This window comes from Patagioenas fasciata, chromosome 6 (genome assembly GCF_037038585.1).
Source record: "Patagioenas fasciata isolate bPatFas1 chromosome 6, bPatFas1.hap1, whole genome shotgun sequence".
Lineage (NCBI taxonomy): Eukaryota > Metazoa > Chordata > Aves > Columbiformes > Columbidae > Patagioenas > Patagioenas fasciata.
Window position 1 is genome coordinate 24739702 of NC_092525.1, and position 12648 is coordinate 24752349.

Below are 12648 nucleotides of genomic sequence, written 5' to 3' on the forward strand. Positions count from 1 at the left end.
TACCCAATACTTTTAATTATTATTATTTTAGCTTATTTATGTGGGTTTGCCCTGAGCTGGTCACTAGTCACTACAGTATCCATTTAGATCCAGTCGTGATTTGTGTTGTATTTTCTTTGCAGAACCAGAATATTGCCTAAGCTATATACAAGCAGTCCAGTTAATTCAATCTTATTTTTCCATGTTTAAACCAAACTTATTTTAACCTGGTTGTAATAAACAAGAAATTGCAGTGAGTGTTTTTCACATATTCCAATGACACTGATCTCCAGGCATAACCAGCTACTGAAGGAAAAACAGCGGTCCTGTTCTTTATTAGGTTTCCCATGGTTAACGTTTTGCAATTTGAGTGATCTTGTCCGTTTTAATTATATGATGGATTAATAAAGGACCAGATTTGTAAACAAAAGTTTAACTTGAGTGCTGTGCAACAATAAGTATTTCTAAATTCCAGTTAGTCACTTGATGACATCAGCATAGTTTTATTTCTGCCATCCTCCCTTGCTTCTCATTTCTCCCTCTCCTCCTTCATCGTAATGCTGTACTCATCCAAAACACCCTCTCTATATCTGATTTCCTTACACTTGTGAAATTTGTTGTATGTACCAACTTTAACAATATTTTGAAAACCATGATGAAATTTGCCTTATCTTTTTATGAGGATGGGCATCAAGTTATCTTTCTTGCAGCTGAATTTGAGGACTGGCAATCTTCCACTGGTACTTTTCTTCAAACTGTGCTTGATAAGACATGATATTCAGTGTAAACAGTTTTATATTTTGAAATAAATATGATTTATATAATTTTTACTAACCCATCTTGTCACATCAGTTTTTTTCGCTGTTGAAGTAGGAAATAGTGAAGCAATGGTGTTATTTTCCTTAAGCAGTTGGTATCAGAAACTCTTGATAAGTAACAGCAAACTTTTCCCCCTTTAAAATTAGTTCTGTAAAAATATCTTCAATTCTGCTTAAACTCCCACTCTCTTTTCTAGACTAGAAGGAAACTGAAACAATGTAAACAATAGAAATGACCTTTTTATTAATATTGTAAGCCATGGAAGTTAGAATGACTGTGTGATATTAGCAGTATTTGCACAATAGTTAAAATCCTGTTATTGAATTCTATTTTTTACAGTGTAGTTTAGAAATAGAAAGGCATTTAAAAGCTTCCAATTTATTATTTAAATATGTGTCTTGGGGGACTGCAGATGTAGATTGTGTGCATAGAAATATGCAAATAAGCTATACCAGCTTCATGTGTAAATAAAACGATGATGTGAAACACTTGGTAAACTTAAAATATTATTAAATTTCTCAAGATCTGAATAGAAGTCAAAGAATTACTAGGAAGACTGGACTGCGGAGGCAGAGCAACCCAGTTGGGTTGTTTTGCTTGGTTCTTAGGGTTTTACTTGTTTATTTTTCTCCAAGGCTTTTAAGGGCTTTGAGTTTTTGGAACAAAGCCTTGTATCCAAGCTGTTTATATGAAATAGATAGACATTTCTATGAAGTTTAAAGTAGGGCACCTGGACCGGTTGTTAGTTGTATGATTTTGAAGTCATTGCATTGTTTTGGCTGTTTGTCATACATTGATGCATGCAAGGTGTATTTCTAGGAAAGTAATATTCTTTTTAACTGTGCAGTTGTTTAAGATTTTTCCATAGTTCCTTAGACTGACCTTACTGTAGAATTTTCAAAGGTTCTTGCAATCACTGAGGCAATGACAGTATAGTTGCTGGTAACTGAAAGGAGTTCTCGTAGTCTTCTGCCCTAAATTGAATAGATAATTGCGGAGTATTCTTTAAGATAATTCTGCAAGATTACCATCCACATGTATTTATTTTCTTTCTCATTTGAGATCCGAGTGTTGTGGTTTTACTATATTCATCTTTATGAACAGAACAGTTTTTTGAATGGTCTTGCATTGTCAATGGTGAAGTTGAAAACTGCTTTATATGTAAGCAGTTCCTACTAGTTTTTATAGAATCAAATGTCACTTTTTTGCTTGTACTGCTTCTTTGCAGGAGCATGCAAGTTACATACTAATTTTTAGATTTTTGGGTTAAGATCTTGTATTAATTTAAATGTTATTAAGGAACAAGATACAAATTAAATTTCCGAAATTAAAAAAGCCACAAGATGGCATCAAATTGTTGGTTCTGTTGCTCTGAATATTTTTTAAAGGTCAAAATATTAGGGACTGGATAAAATATTAGATTCTGTGGATCTCTACACAGAAACCGGCTGGGGTAGTGAATGCACAATGAACTAGTTAAAGTCTGAGGCTTTTTCCTTCTATGATTTGTACCTTGTGAAGCCACAATAAGAAACTTCTAACAGCACCTTTGTTCTTCAAGATAGTAAACTAATTTGGACATATGTGAAAAGTCCCTCCAAGAAAAAATTCTACCAATATAACATGTTTTATTGCTTAACACATGAGGGTTCATTTCCTGAAATGTTGCATGAGTTATCTTCAGGCAGTTTCTATTTCAGTTGAGAGATTAATGCAAGTAACTTAACTGGGAATGTTAATGCTCATTTAGACCTCCAAAAAGTATTAGGTATCCAAAATACAGGTTTTGTAATTTTTTGTGTGATTTTTTTTCATGTTTGTTTGGGTTTTTGCATGTGTGTGTGCTTGTTTGTGTTTGTGGTTTGTGTTTTTTTTTTTTTAATATAGGAAAAATACCATTTAGGTAGTGGTGTCAAGTGAATGTTCATAATGGGTGATTTTTGAAAATTAACACAAAGAATGACAGGGGATTTTTTTGTAAATTAAAAGGGTCAACAAATGCTGTAAAAAGTTTTAAAAGCTGTTTAAAAAAATAACAAACCACCACCACCACCAAGAACACCACACAAAACTGGCCATGGTTGGGTAACTAAATACAGCTGTAGATGGACCACAGTTTTTTTACTTTGTTAGATAATTGTTATTGTCTGTGCAGATGAAATATCTCAGATTTTCTGTTGCAAGAAATAGATTTTTCTAAAAGTTGTTGAATTATTAAAGTGGATTGAGGATGTGAAATATTGAAAGACAAGTGTGGTAAGAATCTGTCCAAAACCAAAACAGTTTTCATCTTCATACTATGCAACTTGCCTGTGTAATGGAGAAGCAGGAAAATGAATGTGCGTGTGAAAGGAAAAGGATGAAGTAAGCTGAGTACCAAACACACAAATTTAAGGGACTTGAAGCAATTAACCTAAAGCTGCTTGTTGTTGTAAATATAGTTTACTATCCCAAAACTTATCAGAGTGCATAGCGGTTTTTGAGTTGTTAAGACAAACATAGAAATTGTAAGAAGGAATGAGGGAAGAAAAGAAGGCACTAAAAGCTTAATTACCAGGGTGTACAGTAATAGTAGAAGTTAGTTGTTTTTCAGGTTGTGGGGTTATTTTCCTTGTTTGACTAAGTGGGAATCTGGATTTTTTTTTTTTTTTTTTTTTTCCCCACATGTACTAACCTGTTTTGTATTCACACATTGGTTTGCAAACCCGATGTTGTTAGGTGTTTAGGTAGCACAATGCTAAATAGCAGAATGCTTACGCTAACATAAAACCAGTTCTTGAGCAGAGATTTTGTAAATGTCCAAGATGACTGGAAACATTATTACTGAAATAGAATGAGTTCCACTGAAAAGTACAGCAGTGTATCTGTAAATGATGCCCTGAAATCCAGGGAAGTATGAAGCTTTCGGTATCTCTTTTCCCAATTTCATTCTGTGTCAGGTCGTTGCTTCTGAATGGTTTAATACTGATATATTTAATGTAAATCAGGAGTAAACTATATATAACTTCCTATGGTAAATTAGCACAACTAAACCAAGTAATATGTTTTGGTTAAAATGTGATGCTAAGTGGTCGTCTTAAAGAAGATTTGTATTTTTCAGATTCCATGGTTTTGTTCCTAAATTAGTTTCAACTTATGAATATTCATAATATACTCCTTAACAGTCTCAAATGGCTTATGCAGAACAATTAGGTATGTCATCTTCCAGCAAAACTGTTAAGTGTTCAGAAACTTTGAGGAAATGACTCTTTAAATAGCTAAACAGTGATTTCTGCTGCTTCGGATGCTTAGGGTACAGCTGCACAAACAAAAGCTCCCCTGACTGGAGCTGAAATTTACAGTGGGCTAGTTACTTAAGAGTAACTTTTACATTAAAAACTTCACGTTGGAGGATCTGAAATATTTCACTGTGTGTGCACAGAGAAATCAGCTGCTGTCTTTACAGGGATTAGAGCATGTAAGTGAGATGTTGCCTTTGAGCAGCCGATGGGCTGTGAATGACCAGCAGCACTTACCTGGTATGGTTGAATGACCCAACAGTGGAGTTCAATGTCACCTGAATTGTCTTTTCCTCTGGGAGAAATCCTGTTGTAGCATATAGTTCTCTGGGGTTACCTGTCTTGGAAACAGAGGTTGTATCATAGATCAGTGCGGTGTCATAGGAAAAACCTCTATCTGTATTGGAATGCTTTTGAAAAGTGTTAATGTTGTATCTGAACTCAGCATCTTTTGTTTTTAGGACAGTGTGAAATATTGGCAAAATTGTCCTGCTAATGACTTCCGTAATGAAAACAAGTTTTCTTCTCCACTTCACAAATATTGTCAGCCATCGCTGCTCTGTACTTACATTTTTTGTTCCTCATCCTAATGGTATACCCTTCTCCTTACAAACCGTTTAAGAAATATGGGGTTGAAATATTGATCAGGGCTTCTTTTACTACATTTTCTGCAGTTTTTACCTAATAGGAGGTGTTGATTAGGTCACTGATAATTGTAAGGAGAAGAGATGCAGTTCGGTTACAAAGGACAGATGTTGTGCCTTCAGTAGGTGACAATTGAGCTTCTGTGCTAAGATGCCAGAATATCAGGAGTTGTGAGCTGAGGTTCATCCGTGAAATTATTCACAGCCTAAGGCAGTGATTTACAGAACTAAAAGCTGTGACCTCCATCACTTATTAATTTGCAGAAATTGTTCTTACAAATAGAAAGGTCATAGACGTGGAAGTGGTAGCTGTCTTCTGTATCTGTTCATTTAAAAGAATTTATTTCCTACCATTAATCAGATATTATGTGTGGATTTGGTGTTTTTATTAATGTGCTGCTGTTGTTGTTTTGAGGTTGGTTTTTAGTTTGTTTCAGTTGCAATGTTCTCAAAGCCCTGGCTCTTTGTGCTCAGCTTCTGCGCTAAGTTTCCCGTTAGTCACTGTAGAGCAGACAATTCAGATAAAAGTATGAAAAACTCCCAAACAGATTTTGTTGACCTTGATTGGTGCTTTATGGACATTTTGGTGAAGAGAGAAATCACAAGCACAAGTCAAATGGAAACCAAAGCAAGACTTCAGTTATGATTTGGTTATGATTATTTCCAAGAATTTCCAAAAACCCAGAATCTCTAAAGCAGCTCCTGGTTTCCTCCCTTGGTTGGAACTGCCGTAGGACCTGCAGGGTCTGTTGAACTCATAGGCGCTGACTGAGTGAAATAGGAGGCAGAGAAGTTACATTTTGGATTCTGCAGGGAGGAAAGAGGAATGGATGTGTGGTACTGCAGACTGGAGTAGTTACACATCCAAGCAAACTGAATAGGATTTAGAAGCTCAGCGTCGCAGGAAGTGACGGATCTTTAGCTTGATGAGTTTTTTTGCATTTCAAAAAGTGCTGTGAATTTAAGGAAAAGTTCTGGGAGTATTCATGGTATTTCTTAAAAATGTGTAATTAGTGCACCACAGGAGAGTAGTCTTTTCACACAGAAAATAATGTTTTTGTGTAGAAACAGATGCAAAATACTTTCTTTCCACTTTCTTGGCTAAAAGCAAGGTGAAATTTCAGATACCTGCTGTTTCTCAGCTGCAAGGCTTCTCTCAAAGGTAGTCAGCCTTTCTTGCTACTCTTCCTTTGGAGTGTGGTATTTTGATTTTTATAGTTTTCATAGTAATTATTGTGAGAAGATATTGGCAAAAATACCTTTTCTCAGGTACTGAAGAGGAAGTCCTAAAATAACAGTTACTGATTCAAGTGCCCTACATAGATGTTGATATTTTAATAAGCGAAAAATACTAACAGCAAAATTCAAGTTTAATCCATTTCCTACAATGGGAAGTTAAATCCTTATACTGAAGATGAATGGGAGGTTGCCGACTATAAAAGTTACAAAAGCTGTGTGCTGGTACCAAATGTCAGCTCCAACCTATTGTAACTAATCATGGGTGGCTTTTACTAAAGTTCAGACAAGAGAGATTGAGTAAATTTGTGTTCTCTGAGGGCTTGTCAAGTTATCTTCTGTTCGTACTTCCCAGTTCTTGAGATAAAAACAGACTTTTAACTTTCATGGTGGAAACTTAAAAGCTGTTTCCTAAAGTGTTGTTTAAGTCATGGAGCTTGAGGCTCCTTGCATGTAGTCCCCTGCTCATTAGCTTTTTTATTTGAATTACAGAACATGTCGTTATTATTATGTGTGCACACACAATGTGATAATGCCATATCCAACAGGTTTTTCCCAGGGTGGGTTTTCCGACCTTTCTGAGTGTCTCACAGTTGAAGGATACACTTCACATAGTGTTTAAGTAATTTTCAGATATAATTCATGGTTTCGTGTTAGAAGGTTTTCTGTCAGCCTTGCGAATTGAAGTGGCTGGAATACATATAATTTTTTTTTATGGTGTTAGTAATATTGTTAGTAATATATGTTTTTGTTCAGTGAGGTTTCACAGAAGTAACTGAGAAGAAAATTTGTTCTTGCAGGAATTTAATGTTGCTTTGGAACCAGACATGTGTGACCTCACTGTTCTCTTACATGGTGTGTTGGTGCTGCAGAGTTAACAAGAACAAATAGTAGTGCAGGTCTTTAGTTTGTTACATTAAGGTAATTGGATAAGGCATGAGCAGAACTAATTATCATGAGAGTGCTATTTCTGGGCACTACAACTCTTCAAGGCAGGAATGCATTGCACTTTCTCGGTCCTGGTTTTCCATCCAGAGCATAAGCAAATCTTGTTTTGAGATTTCTATAGCTGCTTGCTACATTCATGTTACTAACCCTTGGTGAAAGTGATCCTAGGTAAAATGAAACAATGCTATAAAAACAAGTTGTCTTTTAACATGGGAAAAAAAGTTTGATTGGCATTTGATGGTTAAAATGTAAACCTGTGAAAGCTTATGGGGTTGTCTGTTCTCCCCAAGTCTAAAGCAGAATCTGTAAAGACTTTTGAATGTTTTTCACTATTTTCTTTCTTCTCTTTAATAGAAACGTATTGCCCTCATTTTCATGACACTCTCTGTAGTTCTTGTGTTCTTTTAAAAAGTCTCTGTACCTGACTAGAAGGCCAGCTGCTAATGTTATCTCTTCTCTCTTTTATAAGGAAGGTGCTTCTGCTCGGAAAACACAAGCTCCAGCAGCACAGCCCGTACCACGACCAGGTAAGGCACTTCCTAGCACTTGTGCTTCTGCTCCAAATAAGTAAGAGTTTCAAAGAACTACTATTTAAAACTTCAGTTAGCTGAGGAGTGAAGTGGGGATCATTTACTTTTGGCCTCTAAATGCATATATAATGTTTAATATTCTCAGCATATCTAAATGCTGTTGTGTACAGATTCTTCTGTTTGGTTCTTTTGGTACCAGAAAGGTCGTGCTGCCTGTCATACTCATCTCACTAGCCCCGTTTAGCATGGTAATGCAAATGGAGCTGACAGCACTATGAAAAGGGTAGAAGTGGCAAGAACAGAAATCTGACAGAATTGTCACAGGTCTCTGCTGCTTACTGTGACTTCATGGGCATTGACTGGCAGAAGTGTATTTTTTGTACATTATACAGGTTATACTGATATTGCCCTTCTCTAAGGCCAATCTAATCCATTATCTTGCCTCTATAGTGTAAGTTGAAGAGAGAACAAGGAAGTGAAGTGTAGTCTGAAGAAAGTATATACTGCTTCATTTAAAAAAAATAAAATCTTTCTGCCTGTTCTAGGATATTTAGGGGTTTGGAACTTTAAAAAAATTGGTTGTTCTGTTCTTAGCAAAGTAATGAAAACGTGCAGTTTCTAGAAGGATACTGTTTTGCACATAGCATTACTTGAATTGAACAAAACAGTTGTACAATACCGATTTGAAATACAATAAGATGTGCTTTTAATTTAAGATATTCTTTGCACCTTCTGCATGACCTATTTTTCTACTAATGTGTCTTGGTACAGCTATCAAATTTTTTCTAGATGCCTCTTTCCTGCGCCCTCCTGCACTCTCACCCCCCCTTTCGGGGGGGAGGGGTGGGTATGTGCGGCGGGGGGGCAGCTGGTGTTGCTCATATATTTAAGGAACTTTTTACATTAAGGAGATACTTAGATTTAAAAAAAAAAGACATTGAATAGGTAAAGTTCATGTAGTTCAATATAGTGTCGCCAATTATACCTGTGCATTTGACAGTGTCAGAAAAGATAATTAAGGACATGGTCTCAATGTTTCAACAATGGCAACTATGTGTTGTGAATATTTATACTGTTCTAGGCAGTTTCTGAAACAGTTGGTCATAAATAAACATGAGCAAGTTGTTGCTATGAAATTGCAAGTCAATTAATGAAATTTGTCATGCATAGTAGCAGTTGAGACTTGAGTTAGTCTGCATCGCTCTTGCTGCTGCTCACCATTTTCTGCTTTTGTGAATTAGGATAAACACTTATGATGATAGTTATCAAGCACAACAGTTCTTTCTTTAAGTTAGGATTTAAGGAAAATTGTTCAGAAAACTGAACTATAAAACGTTTATTTGGAGGAAGCTGGGTTATTCAGTAATAGCACCAAAGTGAAGAAACAGACACTTCTCCAGCTTGGGACTGAACTACCTCCCAGACAGGAGAGGTCACAACTTGGAAGACTGAAGTGAAAACGTTTTATTGAGGGAATGGGGGTGAAATTCTTTGGTTTCTCTCCAGACAGTATTGTATATTTGTGTGGGGTTTGTTCGGTGATTTGAGGTTTGTTGTGGTTTTTTATTGGTTTTGTTAGGGTTTGTTTACTTCGATTTTGTGTGGGTGGGGGTTTTTTGGTTGGTTGGGGATGTTTTTTTATTTATTTTTGTTTTTCTTGAGTTATGCCATACCTCTCAGGTTTCAGTGTTTCTGGCACCCAAAGAGCTCATGTGACTCAAAGTGCAATCCAAATTTAGCTTGAGTAAGCCTGAAATTCAGATTTGGATTGTTGAAAGGTTTATATGTGTTAAGGATAGCTGAATCCTGGAGATATCATGTGCAATAATAAGTAGTAATGAAAAGGTAAGGGTCTGTAAAGATTAGTTTGTTGTGGAACAATCTTAGCATTGGTTCAGCACTATTGAACTTAAGATCTACAAGCAGCTTTTTTTCAAGATTGGTGGTAATTTTTGTTGATGTTGTAGTGCCCTGACATTTTGAGGAGGATGGGGAGGGATGACTAGTTCTGGTATAATTAGGAGAGATTGACTCAACTGTCCTAACATCTGCTTCAGACAATTAAAAGCTGTTTGTCTTCTGCACATTGAGACCCAAATTACAAACCTCTTATTCGATTTTGTGTATTGCATCTGTGAAAATGTTCTAATGACTATAGCGTGACTCTTCTCTGTTCGATCCTGCAAATGAAAACATGGAAATGTTGCCTTACAATGACTTTTGTATTTATATATTAGTCATTCTGCCATACTTTCTGTTTTCTCTTAGTTTCTCAAGCAAGACCACCTCCAAACCAGAAAAAAGGTAAGTAAATTTTAGCTATACAACCTTTTTCTTTTTTGTGTGAATTGTACCAACTCTTGCTAGAACCACAAGCAGCAACATAAACAAGCAGTGGAATGCAGACAGCATTCTCTTTTGCTAAATATGAGCTCTGCCCATATTTAGACACTCTTGGTACAGGGGCATATGTTTTCTTGGGGAATTAAAACCTTCAGTTTAGAAAAGACGTACTACAATTTTCTTTGAATACTTTTTCCCTTATTTTGATCTGTTAAGCAAGAATTTTGTTTTTCTGTACAGTTCCTTTAATGAAAAAAGGGGAAAAAAAACCCCAACAACCCAAACCAGAACAACAACAATTAAAAAGCTCCACAACCAGTCAAACATAACTTTATTATCTCTACAGGATCTCGAACTCCCATAATCATTATTCCAGCAGCCACGACCTCTTTAATAACAATGCTTAACGCAAAGGACCTTCTGCAAGATCTGAAGTAAGTAGCTGATTAGAACATACTGTATAAAAAACTGTTTTCACATACAGAAGTATACTAGTACCAAATTCATAATTAAGCAAGAGAGAATATCTACCAGAGTATAAAAGAGGTTAGCACTTATTGAATTGTAGGTAAAAAGCAAAACCTTATTTTCAGAGATTTTGCACAGTTGTGACCTGTTGACCAAATGGGCAGATTGAGAAGAAAGTCTTAAAGTACCATTTGTCATGTTCCTGGTGTGGTGTTTTTTTTTTTTTTTAATATATAACACGTGCAACCCATCAACAAATCCTTACAATGGAAGATGACTTAGAGGATGAGCAAGGGCAATGTGGTCAAGAAGCTTGGAAAATATTTTGGGAAATGACCACAGTTATCCTAAAGAAGGGGACCAGAGGGTGGCCTCTGTTTTAGGAGAATGGGCTGTCTTGACTGAGCAGGTCAGCTGGTTGTGTAAATAGAACAGTTTTTAAGAGTTCACATACAATAAAAATAAGAATAAAGCATTGTCATTAAGTATTGACACAAATTCATTCAGGGAAATATGAGTTGCTAAAATTGTTTATTGCACTCACATCTGATTCTAAGGTATAATTTGTTATGGCTGAATGCAACCAACACTGCAACACTTCCATTATGGTAACATAAAATTCACTATCATGGTAAAACAAAACCAAACCAACCAACCAAAAAACCCACAAACAAAACCTACCTACCAGACAACAGTAAAAAAAAAACCAACCATCTTTCTGCTTGTCCAACAGATCATGGTATGTAGAGTTGCCCATCAGTTAATACCAGTTATTTTTTCTGAAGCAGGCGGTCATTTTCATAGGGAAATACACTGCCATAGATTGTCTGCAATGGTATGTTCAAAAAATGGAGCACTCTTTTTTTTATTCCACTTTCAGCACTTTGTTTTTACTTCTTGAGACTATATGCTGCTTTTCTTCAAAAATAGGCTGTCCTTCTTGTGGTGCTACAGCTTTCACTGGAGTCACCCTAGAATTTTTTAAAGACTGTGCTGTGAGATACCAGGTGCCTTGTGATCTCCAGCTGTTTCTAGTTTCTAGATTACTGCTACATATCAAAGAACCAGTAAGTGCACTGGGCTCTTGGTGCCTCTTGAAATATTTAGTGGGAGAGAGCGCTGGATTTTAATGTTAAAGTTTAATGTGCAGGCAGTTACTGAACTAATACAATTGTGTGGACAGAAGATGTTTGTTTGTGTGGGCTTTTATGTTTAAGAAAAAAATTCACACCTGCAAGCCCTGGATTTTACAGCTCTGTAATTTGCGACTTTCTGGTACTGGGATACCTATAACAGAATAAAGCCCCTATGTCTTGTCTAAGAATATCTGTTCTAGGAGGCTTGCGCTGTTTTTAGCTGCGCTGGGGCAGAACTACAGTTAACTTCTCAGACCTGCCCCAAGAGAAGATTGATTGTTAGAGTGCAAAGAACACAATCCAGAAAAAAAGGAAACGCAGTTCGAGGGTTCAAAGGAGGACGCCGACGTAGTTAACAAGCATGAAAGACAAAGGCAAGAAGCAAAGTATGTTAATGAATCAGAAGTTCAATAGCACAATTCAGGAGAGCAAAATATTAATTTAGCCATGACAGTTCTATCACTCTTCTAGAAAATATGCCACCTGGCCTGTATTTTCTTTGCATTCAAATTTATTGAATTAATTTGTTTAGGAATGGCTGCACGATTTGTTTTTACGGTTCAGGTATGTGGTGTAGAACTAGCCTTGATGTAGAGCGTGATTGATAGAGATGTGATGGTTTTCCAAGGAAAGAACACTTCTCCAATTTCTGCCTCTTAAGTCACCACCACCTTTAACACATTCCCCACTTTCAGCTAAATTTGACAGAAGAGTAGAGATTTGGAAGACAACATGTCATTGCCACAAGTTTTGGAATAAAGAAATATTGTCCAGATAGGAAAGATACGCCCAAATTAATACTCCATCCCTTACCCCTGCTGAAGAAAATTCAGGTAGATCTGAATTTTTTGTATTTTTAGAGGTAATCAGCCTGCTTGTTTTAGCCATCAGAGGAGATCAGTGATACAGCACAAGGAGAAAGGAGTTTTGGAACTGGAAGAGCAAGAGCCGTTGCAGGGGAACCAGCTAAGAAATGTAGCGGAACCCTGGGAGAATGAGGCCCCCAGGACTGTTGGGGTTCAGCAGCTGTGACACCCGTGTCACGTGGGCTGGTCACAGGGCAGCGTTTTCTTCATTGCCAGATACCTGAGGCAGCAGAGTTCTCTAAAATGTGTGATAAAGAAGAATGAGTATTTTGGGTTTCACAAAGAAAACCAACTTTTGTGATTCCCTCTATTTAAATGCTTCTTAAGGAACAAAGTTAGCTGAATATAATTATAACTAATATTATAATTAGATACCAAACCACTTAAAATCAAAACTTACA

General features: G+C 36.4%; 1 protein-coding gene across 1 annotated transcript in view; it reads left to right on the forward strand.

Moving 5' to 3' along the window:
* CDC73 (cell division cycle 73) overlaps positions 1-12648 on the forward strand; it is a 110754-nt gene that overhangs the window by 79010 nt on the left and 19096 nt on the right. Inside the window, exons 11-13 of the mRNA XM_065842223.2 lie at positions 7374-7431; positions 9703-9738; positions 10124-10211. Of these exons, the coding sequence (XP_065698295.1) occupies positions 7374-7431; positions 9703-9738; positions 10124-10211 (182 nt within the window). The remainder of the gene's footprint in view (positions 1-7373; positions 7432-9702; positions 9739-10123; positions 10212-12648) is intronic.